Source organism: Triturus cristatus, chromosome 1_2 (assembly GCF_964204655.1).
Source record: "Triturus cristatus chromosome 1_2, aTriCri1.1, whole genome shotgun sequence".
Taxonomy (NCBI): Eukaryota; Metazoa; Chordata; class Amphibia; order Caudata; family Salamandridae; genus Triturus; species Triturus cristatus.
The window spans coordinates 385,793,809-385,813,539 of NC_140580.1; the positions used below are offsets into that span (position 1 = coordinate 385,793,809).

A 19,731-nucleotide genomic window follows, 5' to 3' on the forward strand; every position below is an offset into this window, starting at 1 on the left:
GCTGTTGGGCAGATACGATAGGGCTCTCTGGGACTCTATGGAGCGGTTCAAGTCCAAGCTCCCAAAGGAGGACCAAAAGGACTTCGAAGAAATAGTCACTGAAGGGTCACTGGTGGCTAATCAGTCGATTAGCACGACGGCGGATGGTGCGCTGCTCTCAGCCCATTCTTACACACACGGCGTATGCGCCAGGAGGTCGTCCTGGTTGCGGCTGACAGGGCTCAAGCCGGATGCGCAGCAACGGATTTTAAACCTCCCGTTCTCTGGCACCTCCCTCTTCGGCACTCACACGGATGAGGAGCTGGGGCGCATGAAAACTGAACAGGACACCCTCAAAGCTGTGGGGTTGGAGAAGAAAAAATAATTCAAGCGCCGTTTTAGACCCACCCAGCGCAAGGGGCCTCAACAGAGGGTTCAAACCCCTCAGTGGTCTCAGAGTAAAACCCAAGGAAAATCGCAGTTTCGAGGCGGAAAGTCCACCAGGGGCAGAGGTGGACACCAGCAACAGTCCTCCACTACCACAAGAGGAGGAAAGTCATGAGCTGTGGCTTCCTCTACGACCGTTGCCCACTCCAGTGGGGGGGGAAGTGCGTCACAACATCTGGCAGAGTGGGACAGCATCACAAAAGATCGCTGGGTGCTGAATATATTGCGAAATGGATATGCGCTACGTTTTCGAGCGCGTCCAAAAGACATACCGCCAAAGTCCCGTCCTCACCACTTAAAGCTGCTCCAAAAGGAGGTGAGGGCCCTTCTGCTAAAACAGGCCATAGAAAAAGTTCCTCCTTAGCAAATCGGAAAAGGAGTGTACTCACGGTACTTCCTTGTGCCCAAAAAAGATACAAGAGCACAAGTTTCGGCCGATTCTGGACCTTCGTCTCCTAAACAAAGTCATCGTCAAGGAGAAGTTTCGTATGTTGGCGCTTCATCAAATATGTCCACATCTCCAAGTAGGGGATTGGATGTGTTCGGTGGACCTCCAAGATGTGTACTTCCACATTTCAATTGCGAGACATCACCGCAGGTACCTGCGGTTTGTGGTCGGAAGCAAGCATTTCAGTACAAAGTCCTTCCATTCGGGCTCAAGTCGGCTCCGCGAGTCTTCACCAAATTTATGGCGGTGGTGGCGGCTCGCCTACACAAGCAGGGTCTATTCGTCTACCCTTACTTAGACGACTGGTTGATGAAGGCTCCATCCCAGCAACAGGTGAGAAAAGACTTCCAGACCTGTCTGAGACAGTTGCACGCTCTCGGCCTTCACGTCAACATGGCAAAGTCCGTGCAGCAGCCCACTCGGACCATCCACTACCTTGGCTCCGTTCTGGACAAAAGCGTGGGAAAAGCGTATCCTTCGGGGGAGAGACTGTCTTCAATGAAGCGGAAATGCAGGCTTATGCAGCAGATGCAGAGGACGTCAGCCCGGCAGGTAGCATCTCTTCTGGGATCCATGGCGTCCTGCATTTTTCTCATTCCCAACGCCAGACTGCGAATGCGACCTTTGCAGCAAGCTCTAGAGGACCAATGGGATCAGTCCACAGGCTGTTGGGGAGATCAAATCTCTCTCTCCCAGGTGGCGAAATCTTCCCTTGCATGGTGGACTCGTCAGGACAATCTGATGGTGGGAGTCCCTTTTCACCAGCCACTTCCGGTGCAATCGGTGGTGACAGATGCGTTGCTGCAAGGTTGGGGGGCCCACATGGGGTGCCTCCAGATACAGGGTCGGTGGTCTACAAAAGAGCAGGGCTACCACATAAATATGCTGGAACTCCGGGCAGTCCACCTTGCTCTAAAGGCGTTCCTCCCTGCAATCAAGGCCGATTCAGTCCTGGTGCAGACCGACAACACCACGACCATGTTCTACCTAAACAAACAGGGCGGGACTCGGTCACGTCCTCTTTCACTGGAGGCACAGGCGATCTGGCACTGGCTGCTCGCCCGGAACCTCTCGGTAGTGGCAGTGCACCTTCCGGGGGAGTTGAATCTCAAAGCAGACGCACTCAGCAGGCACTTCGAAGATCAGCCAGACTGGGTGCTACACGACGAAGTGGTGGCGTACCTGTTCCACTGTTGGGGTCGTCCAGAAATCGATCTGTTTGCAGACGACGAAAATTCAAAATGCCACGCCTTCGCGTCCAGATTCCACCGTCCAGGGACCAGGGGGAATGCTCTTTTGATGGACTGGTCAGGGCCATTTGCCTACGCCTTTCCGCCCCTGCCTCTGATTCTGAAGGTGGTATCCAAGCTGCTCAGATCCGACATGAAGATGATCCTCCTAGCTCCGGACTGGCTGCGCCAGTGGTGGTACCCGGACCTTCTCCATCTGTCGGTGCGACCTCACAGGCGACTGCCTTGCAGGCCGGACCTGCTGTCCAAGATGGGCGGGAGGATTCTGCATCCCAACCTTCCCTTACTGAACTTAACAGCATGGCTCCTGAGGTCCTGCAATACGGACATTTAGGTCTGCCGCCTGATTGCATGCATATTCTGAAAGAAGCGAAGCGACCCTCCACAAGAGCGTCTTATGCGTTTAAGTGGAAGAGGTTTTTCATTTGGTGTAGAGAGAATCACCTTGATCCTACGAAGGGGCAGGAGGATGTCATTCTCCCTTACCTTCTGCACTTAGCGAGATCAGGCTTAAAGTATGCATCAATCAGGGTCCACTTGTCTGCCATTACAGCATACAGGAGGTCTCCCAATCAACCTTCTTTTTTCCAGATGCAGGTGGTCAAGGACTTCTTACAGGGGTTGAAGAAAGTTTACCCCCCTGTTCGAAACCCTTCTCCTCTGTGGGAGTTGAACTTAGTATTGTCCAAATTGATGGGCCCACCTTTTGAGCCAATCCACAGAGCTTCCTTGCAGCATCTGTCTTGGAAGGCCGCTTTTCTGGTAGCCATTACATCGGCACGCAGAGTAAGCGAAATCCAGGCGCTGTGTACTAAAGAGCCGTACACAGTTTTTCACCAGCACAAAGTGGTCTTGAGGGCACATCCATCTTTTCTCCCTAAGGTAGTGTCTGATTTTCATATTAATCAGTCCATTTCTCTTTCATCCTTCTTCCCGAACCCAGCGACCCTGGCTGAGCGGTCGCTTCATTCCTTAGACCTCAAGAGGGTACTTAAATTCTACCTAGAAAGTACCAAAGGCATTAGGAAGACGTATCAACTATTTGTCAACTATGGCGCCATGAGAACAGGCTTCCCAGCAGCTAAGAAATCCATTTCCAGATGGATTGTTTCCTGCATTACTCTAGCCTACCAGCTGGTGAAAAGGCCCTTACCTTTGGCCCCTAAGGCTCATTCTACTAGGGGGAAAGCGGCCACAGTAGCTTTCTTGCGTGACGTTCCAATGGCAGAGATTTGCAAGGCGGCCACCTGGAAATCGGTTCATACCTTTACCAGGCACTACTGCCTAGAATCCGATTCCAGGGCGGATGCCCAAGTAGGCCAAGCCTCCTTGAGGAACCTTTTTGGGTAGCTTGGTCTATCTAAGCATACTGTTCATTCTCTGATTCTTTCCTTTGCCCGCAGGGAGATGAGGTGAGGCTCGCTATTCTATTCTAATGCTTATGACTATTGATGAGGATCCCCTGGAAGAGAAGGATTGGTTGCATACCTGTAATCCTAGTTCTCTTCTAGGGGTATCCTCATCAAAGTCATAAGCAACAGATGGCGGACGCAACAGCACCCTCCATCCTTGATCCACCGCTGGGGCTTCGCGACATCCTGGCAGCACTGGAGGACCTGCGGTTGGCCTTCTGCGACTCTTTCGCTGGTTTGGGGGACCGGTTTGATTGGACTTTTTCAGCTGGCCATGATGATCCTCCAGTGCGGCATGTTAAGCCACATCTTCAGTCGACTGTCGGTGGATCACCCGAGTTGAGGTATGTGGCAGTGACGGGGGGTCGTGTCCCGGTGCCCGCTGCGGTACTCGTCGGCTCTGCCCTGGAGGAGTCTGACAATACTGCTCCCTTGGTATGGCCGGAGCTTGTGTCTCGGACGCCGTTTTGCCCATCTCCTTTGTCCTTTGGTGCCACGTTTCTGAGCGTCCTCCTGGACTTGCTTCCTGTACATCGGCCGGCCGCTACTCTGGAACTTATGCATCGTCCTGCTCCCTGTTGTACTAGCCACGGCATAGCAGTGGCGCAATCTGCGGTCCTTTACTATCGAGCTTCACTCCAGTTTGACTTGTCTCTTACACCTCGATTTCTGCAACGGACTCCATGGTGGCCCATCCCGCCCAGGTTGGCTGTACTGCAATTGGATTCTGTTGGACTGCAGATTCGAAGGGGCCAAGGCTGAGGAGGGGGGTTTTTCTTGGTGCACATTGATACGTGTATGGCTGGGACTGGGACTTGTGACTGTTGGAGGTACATGTAGCGTGGGTGTTAGGTCGGGGCCTGGGGTTGGGTGACCGCGGGTAACGTTTTTGCTTGCATTGAATAGATCCTTGGCCCTCCTCCGATTAATCGTGACATTCTTTTTCTTTTTCTTCTCTTTCTCTTCTCCTACATTTCGGGTACTCTTTTGGGGCGACAGACACACTGCTAGGGGGGGGTAGGCCGTAGCCTCTGCATGCGTGTAGGGTGGGGGGTATATTTCCTTGTGGGTTTTTTTTTTCTATGGGCCTCCTTTTTCTTTCTTCCTTTTCTCTTTTTCTCTTCTCCCTTTCTACTCTTTACCCTTCCCGCTTGCTCTTTCCTTTCTTATTTCTTGGGTCGTTGGGAGGATTGGGAACTTGTGGGTAGTGCTTGGGGATTGTCATGTGATATGCTTCTTTTCTATCCTGATTACATTGAGTGCGATTGATTACCTTACGGATAATGCTTGCTGACTCTTCTGATGATCGTTGCCCACTATAGTCCTAACTGCATTGCTTTGATTCGGATCCTTCCAGACCTGTTGCTATGGACTTATTTCAAAACTTTATAAAAATTAAACCTCATCATCCTGGCGCTCGGCGGCACAATTGTGTATAACGTAACCTGGTCTATTCGTGCTGGTACTGATATGCTGCTGAGTTGTATAATTGATTGCTGATGTGCCCTTTTATTGTCGAGGCCGGCCTGAGGGTTGTAGGCCCGTATTTGTCTGCACATGCTGTTAAATAAAGGTTTTTAAAAAAAAAAAAAAAAAAAAAAAAAAAAAAAGTCATAAGCAACCCTCCCGCCTCCCCGGGCAAAGGTGTGCTATGTTTTTCAGAGGTTATTATTTCTTTGTGCCATGACTTTTCAGTCTCCGCAAAGAACAACTGACCTAACTGCCACCCCTGAGGCATGATGGGAAGTTGGGGGTCAGGTGTGCCTTAAAGGCACGGTGTCAGTTTTTTGCTATGCAGCTATTAGTTAGCTTTTCAGTCTTTTTAGACTGGGTATTTGCAATGCAGCCTGGGAGCTTCCTATGCTTTCAGTGATTTATAAGAATTTCTGCTGTTTTTTGAGCATTAAAACAGCTTCTAAACAAGTTATAATGTTCTTTCTCGTGTTTATAATGCTATTTTTTTTATGTATAGTGGAAATTCCTTACAGCATGTTTCAGCTCTAGGGTTTATTGGCTGCAGTTGCTTGTGTATACATATAGGTATATATGTATGGATATATATATGTGGGGCACATATAATATACTGTTTCCGGGATCCCGCGCATGGGCGGGAATATTCTAATGCTTATGACTTTGATGAGGATACCCCTGGAAGAGAACTAGGATTACAGGTAAGTAACTAATCCATCTTTGCCTCTAGGTATCCACATACAGTCCATGGGCAGTGCAGCATGGATTAATTGGTAAGAAAACTGTACCTATGGTTTTCCTTCTCTCCACTCTGCTATAAGGAAGGTGACAAACGTCCCTGACACTCGTCCTTGTGGCTCCCACCTGTGCCATGCAACTCTGGTACTCCTGTTATGGTACTTGAATCTGTGCAACATGCTAATTAACCATGAGAGTATCCAGATTCTAGTTCTGGTGTGTAGGCGCTACACCGCGCAGGGTTAGATGGAGTGCCAGGTCTTCAGCTTCTTGTTGAACGCAAAGAGGAGGCTCTCATGTATTGAGGGGAGGTCATACTAAGATTTGCAGGAGAATGAGTGTCCTCCAGTTCTGCTTTTGTCGATGCAGGGGTGTGAGTTAGTGAGTGTGGCTGAGCATAGGTGTCTAGTCAGCTAGTGAAAGTGTATGTGGCTGTTCAGGTATGCATGTGTGAGGACTTTGAATTGGCTGCATTTATATATGAGGAGACAGTGGGCCCCTCTGAGGTGTGGTGAGATTTGGGTGCTCCGAGGGAGGTCGAGGATGAGTCTTGCTGCAGTGTTCTGGAGGGCCTGCAGTCTATGTAGAGCCTAGTTGGAGATCCCAGCATATAGTGCATTGCTTTAGTAGTGTACTAGGGATGTCTGCTTGTGTGATGGTACGTCTTGTGTTCTGGGGCAGCCATTTGATGATCTCACATACCATGCATAGAATTTGGAAGCAGGAGGAGCTGACTTGCCCTGTCATGTTTAGTTTTTTGGCGAAGGAAGATTCCCAGGTTTCTGGTGTGAACTGTGGGCTTTGGTGTGAGTTTTGGCTCTAGTGGCCACCAGCTTAATTCCCATGGAGAGTTCTTGTTTCTGAAGGCCAGCACTTCAGTCTTGCCGTAGTTGATCTTCAGGCAGTTGTTGCTCATCTATTCTGCTACCGTGATCATGCAGTTGGTGTGAAGTTATTTCTTCTGGTGGTTGTCTTGTTGGTCAGGAACTGGATGAGTTCGTAGGAATTGATGGTTATGCTTTGGGATCTGATGATATTGGTGAGCTGACCCATATAGATGTTAAACTGGGTGGGAAGAAGATGAGCCCTGAGGGACTCCACAAATCATGTTCTTTGATTTCGAAGTGCAGGGTGGTAGTATGACTCTGAGTTCTTCCTGTGACGGAGCCTATCCAGTTGAGGGTTGGTCCTTGGATGATGTCGAATCTTCTGATGAGTGTGTGGCAGAAGACTATTGAAGATTGCAGTGAGGTTGAATTGGATGAGAGCTGCAGTTTCTTCTCTTCCCGTATGTAGTCTGTGGCTGCGAAGGCACCACTGCCTTCCTACCGCCTCTCCTGAGCCCACAAGTGGGTGAACGTTGCAAAATGTTTACTGCGACTCTTGGTGTATCACTCTGCTTGCGCGCTGATGAAATATACGGCAGTCTGTGAAAATTAGTGTAAATTGTTGGACACATGGATCATCTGCACTTAACTGACTGTAGTTTGTTTGTTTTTTAGATCGCAACCATTGAACCAATGTATTCACTTATATCAGTTCTGCAACATAGAATTGACAGACTAGTGTTGTTTGGTTGCTTCTTATAGATCTCCAGTGGATTGAGGTTTCAGACTCCAAAGAAGCTTACAAACTATTACATTTGGGGAAGAGATGCCAGAGTTTTGCTAGCACTAAGCTTAACAGCTCTTCAAGTAGAAGGTAACCAATTTTCTCTTTAGAAATTTTGTCTAATATCTTGAGGAGTAAGTTCTGATTTGTCATCATATACTTTAAAACTGAGGCAGGACTTGAACGGGATGCCTTTTCTTTTCATGCATTAAAATCTAATTGTAGTTTCTACTCCTTTCTTTTTCGGTTACTCCTCATGTTCAAAATTAGAACAGCGGAGAGCATGAGTAAGACATACACTGGATAAAGCTTTCCTTTGGGTTTTGTCTGAATGCCGTGATTTGTCTTGAAGTCTGTGGCTTTAAGCTTGCACAGTATTTCCACCAACCACTACATGTGCTCTGATGAAATATTTTTCTCTCTCCCTATGCCATATTTTCCTACTGTGTTGCTGGCTCTGCGTGGTCCATTGTGCATGGCGGAAATGCATTTTCACTAGGGGTCTGATTTGTCATGCGACTGCACACCCAATGTTGGGTGTGTAGAAATGTGATCATATTGCCCCCTATTTACTTTTCTCTGCACTGACTTCTTTTACCTATCTGTTCTATGGTGTAAGGTTTTAGATCACCTGTCTAGTGACCTGTGTAACCACATAATGTCAGCTAGCAAGAGTCATCCGTTTCATATGTAGCAAACCATGGCTACATCTTGAAATTTGTAGACCTAAGTGCACCAAGAAGTCTAAGCGAGCGTTATCCATCCACCCAGTGTTACTTTGGAACAATCCATTGTCCAGTATCAATTTTTATTTAAAACCATAACAATATAGGAAGAACATATGAAGACAAAGCAAAGTCAGATAATGTCTCAATCAGTTCGTGCGTACATGTATCAATTTAGTACATCGTAAAAATGCTTATACTTTACATCTTTAAAGTCAATTCTAATATAGTAATATATAAAATAAACTACCAATGAAATGGAGCTCTCTTCTGCCCACACTAAAAAAATCGTTAAAATTTGACAAGATTGCTACATTAGAGGTTTGGGAAGTTTAGCAGGTAGCACCGTGGAGCTGTTTGTACACCGGTTCCTTTGGTAGGCTCATTGTGGTAAGGGATGACGTTACTATCAGCAAGATCTGACATTGTCATAGGCTATGCTGTGAAATCGCATGGTTGGTGACTCGGGACAAGATTGCAAGCCACCCTGTAAATGTTGAAACCTGCAAGGCCTATCACAGGTTATTCCCAACAGACAGGAATGTAGGACTGGAGGGTGTCCCTACTAAACCCAACTTAATGGAGCAATAGGCTGCAGGCTGGTAAATGTCGTGCAAAGAGCAGTCTCATCGGACATAAGGAGAACGGTGATGGCAACCAGAGGGATAAAGTGCATTGAGCGAGTCCTTTGGGCTGGTGGTGCTAGCACTATTTGTGAGTTGTTTGTTGCGCTGTCAGATGAGAGGTCAAATCTAATTTGCACTTATTCTGGTCAGCCTGAGAGAACAATATCATAAGCTGATTAGTGGCGTATGCCGGAAATTTCATTGAGCTTCAAGAGCCAAGTGGATTCCCCTCATGTTACTAAAGTGCTTTATTAATGGTAAGAGGCCTGCCATAACTAGTCTTCGCTTGACCTGGCCAATGTGGAAAGGAAAGGTTAAAGGGTAATTCTTATACAGCATGGTACAATCTCTCAGGCTAAAGGGGCTTGTACGTAAACCAGTTGGTGACATGCTTCTAATAGATTTGTTAGGTTGCAGGGGCAAGGAGGGGGATCGCATCAGAATGATCGGGAGTCACACGCCAATGAATGAAGTGCAGAGTGCAATCACATCGGATTAGAAATTACGATAATAACTGACGGATAACTAACCAGCACTATGCAGGTTCATTAAACTTGTGAAGCAAATATGGTTAATAAAGAGCATTTTGCCACATTATTTAGCACGTTGGTTTTGGTTCACACTAATCCTAGCCATCCTGAAACAGCCAATTCATAAACCAGTTGATAGCATGTCTAGAACCATTTCATTTGGCTTAAAGGGCCAAGATGATTCCTATTCCACGAGACGCATTACCAGAGGTATCCTTGAAAAAAACCTCAATAGAGTTCTGAACTTACAAGACCCTAACACTATACCTACCAAGGCTCGGCTAAAAGGTATCCTACTAAACTGTAGGTCGGACTCGCGTCATGTGGAAATTAGCCTCTTTAGAGGCCCACCGGTGCAGGGGTTCACCCTTATCTGTCCGCTGGTTCTTAAACCAACAAAGAGATGGGCACGGGAGCAGTAATATCAAATAAATACGTTTATTAACCTCTCATGAGTGGGACTACGTCAATACAGTACCCTCAGGCCACTGTAGGAGGTAGTCCATAGAATACAGAGGCCATGGGCCTTATATACCCAGTTTACAGCTGAGTAAGCATGGAGACTCAAAGAGGAGGTACAGGCATATACAGGAATAGATATTGACTAACATGGGCATACAGAAATTGCTTGGTCAACAAAGTAGGAGGGGAGATGTACTGCTTACTTCATTTTTTTAAGGGAGGACTGGATTTTTTTATTGTCCTGTCTAGCTCTCCGACTCACCGCCCTTGCCTCCCCTTGCATCTGTTTCAAAGTACTTAATAGTAAGTCAAATGGCGCTTGGTGGGGTGAATCCCCAATTGGCACTTGGTTGTCTTCTTGATGTATGCTTGGTGTAGCTGTATAATCCCAGAGAAGTTTTTTGTTCGTGCTTGAAGTGGGTTTCTGACGACCCGGCTTAATTCCCCTCTTCTGGGTACTTTTTCCTTTTGACGAGGTGGTCTCAGTATCAGAGCCCCCACTTAGACCGCCTTCACTAGATATTGTTGACTCAGAGTCCTCATTCAGCGAAAAGAAACGATCACCCTCTGGAGAGCCGGCCCCCCTATTCTCTGCAACATCGGTAGGCAAAGAGTGTAGTGGAATGCTCTCCTTTGCTGTTGGGTGAGAGCTGCCCATCCCTGCCTCCACTTGCAATAGAGCACCCAACATGTCTGAATTTCCTAATTCCACTGCCCGGTTCTCTCGTGGTTCTAGGTCGACCCCAGCCCTCACCTTACTCCTTTCGCTGCTGCCTCCAATGCGCCGCTCGGGTGTTTGATTGTCTATCTGCCCGGCCGTCTGCTCCGTCTGCTCTGTTGATTCTGGCAGGAAGGCTGGGGGTTGCTTAGCAACCACGTTATCGGCGCTATCGGCGTCCTCGAGGTCCTGGAAGGCGTCCGCGCTCTGACACCGCTCAAGCTCTTCCACTGCTGGAGCCAGATCTACGTGTTGGGCAGCTGCATTACCAGAGAACATCTCAGACAAAGTAGGTTGCCGAAGTATTGCGTCCTTTAATTTAGCAGTTTTTGTCTCGCTCGACATCCGTAAGGCATTTTGCCGTTGCGTTCCGAGCTCTGCAGTCTCAGCAGTTGCTCTGTCTTGTGATTCCGCTTTCCTCTCCACCGTTTTCTTTTTGGTAGTCGTTGGGGGGATCACCCTTTTGTTAACAGGGGGTGGTTTCTGATTAGATCCTGAGGGTGCCGCCGCTGCTGCCGCTGCCTTGCAGTTCCCTTTAGCTCCTCGATTCGTTTCCTTCGGAATAGCACCAAGTTCCGCTGTAGATTTTTCCTTCTCTTGTCTCTGTGACCGTGTGGGCATCTTGCCGAGTGTCGTACAGTGAACCGCGAACTGGTAGAAGACTCTCCACTTTAGACTCAGCCGATGTAAGCTTATAGTCCTGACCAAGCGATCAGGTAGCATATAGAACCACCTTTCTGCCTCCTTGCCGTACGCAGCCCAGTTTCTCAGATTTTCCGAGGGCCACTTCATCCCAGTTCAGAGCATGCTTCGATATCTGTACAGGAGAGGGATTGTGGCGACTGCTCTCTACGACCTTGTACTGCTTACTTCAGTTGGAAAGGCCTGTAGCTGCTAGAAGGCACCTGTCTTAGACTAACTGTCAGGCTATTCCAACTGTACTGCTTACTTCAGTTGGAATAGCCTGACAGTTAGTCTAAGACAGGTGCCTTCTAGCAGATACAGGCCTTTCCGAACATGCACAGTGCTCTGGCTCAGTATTGAAGGCCTTAACTATAGTTGATGACTCAAGCAGAATAGAAAAACAGGCAACAGTGAAGACGGAAGAAGCACATGGCTAACACACGGCTAAAGAAAATGGATGCCACAAACAAAATGGCTTCAGCTTATGCAAACAGTAATTTCTGTGATTTCCACAGATGTCCCTTTTAGCATTAGCTGAAGACATTCACTATGCAATAGAGGAAACATAAAAGTTATCTCCTATATTCACTAACATCACTTGACTAATCTCATGATCAGTTACTAGTCGGGCATTTACATTTTAAACATTTAGTTAAGCGGGTATTTATAAGGTATAGGTAGGAGCACAAAGGGAACAGAGCATTGGGCCATAATGAACACACAGATAGCAGGAGAAAATAATGACTATCACAAACAGAACTGTCAATATTTTCCAACCCCAAGCAGAAAGTAAATCCCAGAACCACCCAGTCCAATTCCAAATTTCAGGGCTCCAATGTATGCCAGTGACTATCTTATTCAGTTTCAAAATAGCCAACAACACATGTCTGATGCCATTTCTAAATAAAAACATTTTGTTGATAGACCTTCTGGTGTTCTTCTTTATGAGGGCTAGAGAACCAATGATATGTTCGGAGGGGGCGGAGTAGTATTTATTAAAGTGTACACAAGATGTTTCTCTTGCAGAAAACACCGTATTCCGAATGCAAATATTAAAGCAAATACACATATTGTCACAAAAGCAATTTTTGTTTTGGGGTACCAGGAGGACCAAACGGGGGCCATGGAAATTAGGACTAGGAGCTGCGAAGGGCTGTTCCTCCTCAAAAATGGGACGACCTAAGGGGTACATTGCGAACAAAAAAAGTCCTCGGGGAATTAAAGCCGCTGTACAACCAGCCAGAGGGGGAGTCCCTGTGTCTGTCTTAACCTCACAGGCAGGCTCTTATCGTTTATCAAATGTTCACTTCTCCCACGGTAGAGCTGCACAACTTGCAACTCAGGAAAACAATCACAGCCCAGGCTGAGGGAAAAAGACTCTTTCAGGATAGGGCAATCGCCCTCCAGGGCAAATAACCTCAATGATCCTGTCCAGTGTCTCAGGCAGTTCACCAGTATTCTCCACTCTAATTTAACAGGCACCAAAGGCACAGCACCTGTACCCTGAACTCAAGTCCTTCCCTAACTCCTGTGGTGCTCTGCTGGCGCACTGCTCTTTTGTCGGTGCCGCAGATGGTACGTAGTGTGCCCAGGCACCTCTTGATCAACAAAGGTGCAGGCTCACTTTCAGTTGGGGACCGGAACTCAGAGGCCTGATGCTGGAATATCTGAAGCAACCCTTGTTTCAGAGGGGGTCACCTCAAGCAAAGCCTCCTTGTCGGTCTTTGCCTCTCTAAGCTGGGCATCAGAAAAAAAAGGAATCCGCTCTCCGTCCTGATTTGTGACCCCATCTTTCACCCAAGACAGTGGTAGGGGTACACGCTTCTTCCAGTCTTCCACCTTCACTGCTGTTATAGTTGCCAGCAACGCCTTTGCTGGTTCCCTTTACCTCGGTTTCAAGCTGAACTGGCGCTGACTCCCCAGGCTGGATCTGATGTCTCGGCCCCTCTGCCAATGGTTGTAAGGCAGCAAATATCTGTTGGTGAATAGACCGGAGATCTTTAGGCAAGGCATACAAATAATCAAAAGAGGGTATTCAATCTCAGAAAAGTGCCTAGGTCTCGGGACGACCCCATACATTAACTGGGCATCCAAGACTACTTCATATGGCGATAATCCGGTCCTAAAGTGTACCGTCACCCTTATGGACCGATTTGCAAGTATAAAACGAACTTTTAGTGAGCTGGCAAGGGTAAACTTAATTTTTCTCTCCCAATCCCAAGCAGCCGGGAAAGTCTGTATTCATTTACTAAACATACTCTGAATCCTTACATGAGTGTATTACTATATTATTCATTTGAGGAACCTAAAAAAGAAAGGAATTTCACAACAGCTATTCTTGGGTGTTTCTTGTGTTAGCAAACTTGTGTTCCCTGAATCCTATAGTTCACAATACTTCTTCTACTTGTGATTTTTTTTCACCACTGTACAGGACTGTGGACACTTCTAGAATTATTTTCCTTACGTAAGATCAACTATGTTTTTTTTATGACCATGCTCTCATGTTATAGATGTAACCGGAAACCCTAGAACTGTGAACGTAACAGATCTGTATTGCATGAATAACTGACCAATTAATCCTAACATAGTAAGTACATAAAACATTCCAGCAGAACTTGTTGTGGCAAACAAACTCCTATAGGGCTATATTTTTCTTCAAAATGTTTGCTAAAGATCACACAGGCATTTTCCCTAGCATTGTGAACCATGTGTATACTACGTTTCATGATCTGGACTATGTAAGATTTGTATTCAGGGGAAAAAAAACTATTCACCAGCTCTAGCAAGGATGTCAGCTTAATTACATAGACTAACTAAAGAGGGACTCATAATGCCTCTGCGACTTATGTAGTGCTGTAATAACATAAACAATAATGGTGTTGCCACCTGGGAATTTTGGAACAAAAACTACCCACATATAGTTCCCCTTAAAGGTCAAATAAGGGAACATCAGTTTATTCTACCCATCCTTTCATTCTTATCTAATTCCATATTGCATCAGTTTACAGACAGGCTGGGCAGTAAAATGGCTTATTTTATTAATTCTAACAATTTGTTCAAACAGTATTAATAGCCAATTAGAATTACACTGGTGAGGTGCTTTGTCTCTATTTAAGAACATATTCACAACATCTTCAATACATAACTAAAGCGAGCCCAACTAATTGTCTCATGGCCATTCCTAGACAGCTGGGGGGGCGGGGGGGGGGGAGGGAGGGATGCCCTGCGTACTTTCCACGCAGAATAGCTCACAATAACACACACAATAGGCACATAAACCAAGAAAAAAGGACAATGTATTACTTAATTTTGCTTACCCTTAATTTGCCCAGGAGCTAATCTTCTACCCCCCATGACAGTAACCTAAACAGGTGACCTCCTGCGGACAATATTTACCCCCTTTCCTGGCTGCTGGGCACAAACAGACTTGTAGGCGGTAAATAGCTAGGGGAATCCATATCAAGGAGGCCATATCTAATACTATTGGACTGTACCACTTTGTAAATTTTGGTGCACAATGAGCTAACTAGAAAACATTACCCCAAAACCAACTACCAATTCCTTTAGTTTTTGTACTGTTTTAACATGATGGCGCATGAATGCAAGCTCAATTTCATGGCCTTATCTGGCCCTAGCACAACAATTTTAATTTAAAAACCATTATTCTGTATACATGGCAGAGCTGTTCTCTGAACATGACCCACAGACGTTGCTGCCCCTTGATAACGTTATATCAGTAGTCTAAAGAAAACAGTGATATCCCCATCTACTCCTAACAGAATATGCAATATTTCCTTCAGCTAATGTTACCTGAAACAGATCTGTGGTGTCCAATCTTGTTCCAGGAAGGCTTAATCAAGGCCATAAGTTCATTGAAACAACTAAGTAAATTCTTCCATTTCTTAAATGCAGTTAAATTACTAATGACTATATCCTAAATAATATTAACATGAGTTGAGAATTAATTTGACCCTAATTTTCCGAGGCACATTATACCCTCAGACATCATTACAGGTAATGTAAACTTTGCTCTAGTGTTTTATCCTGCAATGTTAGAATCGGGATACTTAATACAAAGGAATTAATTTGTTAAACTACTCTTCAACATTACAAGCAGGTATTAGATCTGTTTTTCCTATTTAGAGCAAGTGGCACTGGAGTGTGCGTTTGCTTACCACGTGTTATTTGCTGTAGACCAAAATAGAAGCGAATCCGCTGAAAAGGAATATGTTCCCAGTTCAATCAAATATTTCTACAAGGGCTATAGACTAAATGTACAACTTGCATTTACACAATTATATATGTACATGTACACATCATGAAACTTTGTGATGCTTTCATAGTGTACTGTAGACCCCTAAAAGTGAAAATCACACACTGTCACAGTGGCTAACCTCAGATAAAAAAAAATGCTCAAACTCCCTGCGTGGACATTTTGCTGTCAGTAGTGCTGGTCAGTTCGAAATACAGAACTTGGCCTCTGACCCTTAAACCTGTTATCCCCTGTCTGAGCAAAGCTATTCCCATGTGGCCATTACAATTCAAAGCAACTTTTCGCATGACTGAGGGGGTATTCCTGCTCCGTGCCTGCGTGCTGAAATTTTTAAAGGTAGGATGTAACTTTTACTCTTTATTTTTTTATTCTTGTGGACTGTGCTTTTCTAGCACCTAAAAAACTAGCTCAAAATATTAGTTGTCAGAATGCCATAATGCGCCCAGAACTATTGTGCATTAAGGCATGCAATGTAATTCACATGTCTGTACAGCTACTCTTTTTGTAAACCTTTTTTTTTTATATATATAACTTTTAATTGTATTTGAGCTGCAGCCATTAGGCCATACTAGAAATCATTTTTTAAGTTTGTCACTAAGATACAGTAATATTGTCATTGTTGGAGAAACTAATACTCACCTTTTTTAATTTGGATGCACAATATATTTAATCATTGAAATCTTAATGCACAATTTTCACAGGGTAATTTTCTACAGTGCTAAATATTACTGAATTTGCACAGTGATGTTAGACATTATAAAGATCATGATAATGCAAACACGATTTTAGTGCAGTGACTTTTAATAATTTTTTACATGTAGTCAGTTTTTGAATAATGATCACTAACCCTTTTGTTGCTTCTTCATATGAAAAGCAAGCCTCATTCCTTTCCTTTTGTCTTTAAATGCATTATAACACTTACAGAATTTCCTTTGAAACTAAGCACAGAAGCTTTACTGAAACAGAGAAAGTTGGTTTCACTTTGTCTTGTAAAAAGCAGTAATTTTTTACCATCAGAACCACAGATGTGTTTCTTAGAAAAGCAAGGAGAAAGAAAGTCTTTACTGTTATCCTTTCTCTTTTATCTACAATGATGAAGCTGTATTTCTAACTTTCAAAATTAGTAGTCTTTAATGCATGTGCTTTTAGGCCATTCTGTATTCGCTTGAAACCTAGTTGCCACAGCCTTTATTTGTAGTTTGTGCCTGGGTAAAGGCTGTGTTATTTATTTAGCTGTGTTTTATGACCTCTGCTCTGACAGACTGCTTCCTTAAGACAGACAACTTGAGCAGCTGTTATAAGCTCTTTCTGGTGCTGGGAATGAGGCTTAGTTAAAAACCAGGCATTCCAAGCCAGTCAAAATCTATCGTTGGCAGCGTGGTAAAAGGATGCTTTTTATTTTGGCACCAACCAAATACTCATAGAATGTGAATGCCTTTTAATATTTAATATAATTTATCTAAGGGTAATGCTGTAACATTTTGTTTTGAGTCCTAGTTGTGTAAAACACACACATTTGTGCTTTTTCTGTGGTCTACTTTTTCCTATTGAGTTTTAATTCAAATTTTTTACCATTGTGGCAACACATTAATTGAATGTTCACACATCTATACTTTATTACTGCTTTACTTTTAATAGTAGCGTGCAGCTACTTAAGATATTCTATATAATTCATTCTTTACATTTGAAAGTGTAATTCTTCCAATGGCATCCGCAGAACATAATGACAACAACAAACCAAATTGAGCTCATTCCAGACATTTTCAAGAAGGGGGCCCACACACTCATAACACACAACACAGCTTGCAAAGGCAAGCCACCCTTACACAAAGAGCACAGTCGCTACTCACTCAAACAAGTACTTCACAAGCATCACCACCGGTGTCAGTCTGCAATCCTCGGAGACACTCAAAAACACATTCAAACCACAAATCAACACCAGGAAAAAAACTGGAGGCAGCCCACAGACTGTTCTATAGTCAAGCAGACAGGCTCTAGCCCCAGACCTTTTCCAAAATACGCCAAATTACCAATTGGCCTGGCGGAACACTCAAAAGCGCTCTGTATCACCACTTACGAATTTTACTACGTGCGTATATCAGGATCCTTTTACATATATTTGTTCCACAGTGTACTATACATTACGGAAAAATACCATATTTAATATACATAAACCTATTAGGTGTCCCCTCTAGGGTAGCCGGCTGACTACTTTCTAGATCCATATTGGTACCTCCAAGACAGCAACACTTTCTACGAAGTGTGCTAGGAGCAGGCATGCCAAAAATATTATAGTAAATATAATAGAACTAAAGTAGTACTTATCCCAAATATAGTACTTATCCCAAATGTGTGAAAATTAGAGACAAAACTTCTCATTATCTGCCTTTGTACATTGCAATATACAAATCGAACAAAACCAGAATCTTGGCCAAGTAGATCCAAAACAAGAGTGTCGCTTTAGCGACCTTAACCAAAGTCTCCAACCTCCACCGGCCAACACCTGGAGGGTCAGATCGGGAAAACCGGAAAAACACGTCGGTCTGCAAAGACAAAGGGGCTCCTCGTGCAGGGTACCTCCTCAGTAGATTCCTGTCTTCCGTCAAGACCACACCCTTGGATGGCCGCGTCTCCAAGGAGCCCAGCAAGTTTGGTGCCAATTTGTGGAAATGAGCCTTTTTAGAGGCCCCCACCGGTGCAGGGGTTCACCCTTATCTGTCCACTAGTTCTTAAACCAACAAAGAAGAGATTGGCACGGAAGCTGTAATATCAAAGAAATAGGTTTATTAACTTCTCATGAGTGGGACTACGTCAATACAGTACCCTCAGGCCACTGTAGTAGGTAGTCCATAGAAAACAGAGGCCATGGGCCTTACATACCCAGTTTACAGCTGAGTAAGCATGGAGACTCAAAGAGGAGGTACAGGCATATACAGGAATAGTTATTGACTAACATGGGCATACAGAAATTGCTTGGTCAACAAAGTGGGATGGGAGATGTACTGCTTACTTCAGTTGGAATAGCCTGACAGTTAGTCTAAGACAGGTGCCTTCTAGCAGCTACAGGCCTTTCCGAGCATGCCCAGTGCTCTGTCTCAGTACTGAAGGAGTTAACTATAGTTGATGACTCAAGCAGAATAGAAAAGCAGGCAACAGTGAAGACGGAAGAAGCACATGGCTAACACATGGCTAACGAAAATGGATGCCACAAACAAAATGGCTTCAGCCTATGCTAACGGTAATTTCTGCGATTTCCACAGTCATGCAGCTGATATAGCTGACCTCATACTAACCAACGATCCTGACCTCACAATCTTAACGGAAATTTGGCTTAACGATTCATCCTCGCCCATCCTAGACATACTAGTCCCCCTAACTATCACATCACAAGACTAGATAGAATTGATAGGCTTGGAGGTGGTATTGCCTGCATTCACCAGAACTACCTCTGTGAAACGTCTCAGCTCCCCGGTTTTTTCCTCCTGTGAATTTTTATTTCTAGAAATCTCTAATAACAACCCAATATGCTCACTCCACTCATTTTTCCATCCACCAGGAAACAACCTTAACTTTATTGAACACATAATGGATATCCTAGCCACAAATGCCGGACACCAGAACACACAGATATTCCTAGGGGACTTAAACCTCCACTGGAATGACCCTGACGATCCTGAGGTCAATAGCCTCAAAGCTTTCTTGACTGACCTTAACCTATCCCAAATTTGTGACAGCCACACACATGAAAAAGGCTCAACCCTAGATCTAGTAATCTCCAAAGCAGACGCCACCCAACTGGAATCGATCCTCCCATGTGATTGGTCTGACCATCACATTAGCACTTTCCATATCAACGAACCAGTTAAACTACTCTATGTTCAACCTAAGAGAACGAAAATCTGGAAGAGAAAGCTGAAAAACGCCTCCACCGGACAGTTTACATGACGTCTACGATCTGACTAATCACTACTTCCAATCGATGAACAGGTTATTAGCCAATTTAGCTCCACTACAATTGAAAAGTATCTCCAATAAATTCTCAAACCCATGGTATGGCGGTAGGTTAAATGAAGACAGAAGAGCACTAAGAACAATTGAACGTCAATGGAGAGCAAAACCTTCCTCTATTCACCTCAAATTACACAGAAGCACGAGAAACGCCTATTACAGAAAAATCAGATGCTCAAAAATAGACTTCATTAGCAATCAACTGGACCAATCCAAGCATCGCCCCAAAAGACTTTTTGAAATAATCAAAGAGCAATCTAGGGGTGTCTCCCACTCACCTCAAGTTAATTCAGAAATACTCCCCAATTACACTGCATTAGCGTCCTATTTCACAACTAAAACATAAAGAT

At 44.8% G+C, this 19,731-nt stretch overlaps 1 protein-coding gene across 1 annotated transcript in view; it reads left to right on the forward strand.

The window, feature by feature from the left end:
• The window catches only part of KIF20B (kinesin family member 20B), a 556,993-nt gene that overhangs the window by 224,991 nt on the left and 312,271 nt on the right, over window positions 1-19,731 (forward strand). Inside the window, exon 9 of the mRNA XM_085621389.1 lies at window positions 7,334-7,445. Within this exon, the coding sequence (XP_085477515.1) occupies window positions 7,334-7,445 (112 nt within the window). The remainder of the gene's footprint in view (window positions 1-7,333; window positions 7,446-19,731) is intronic.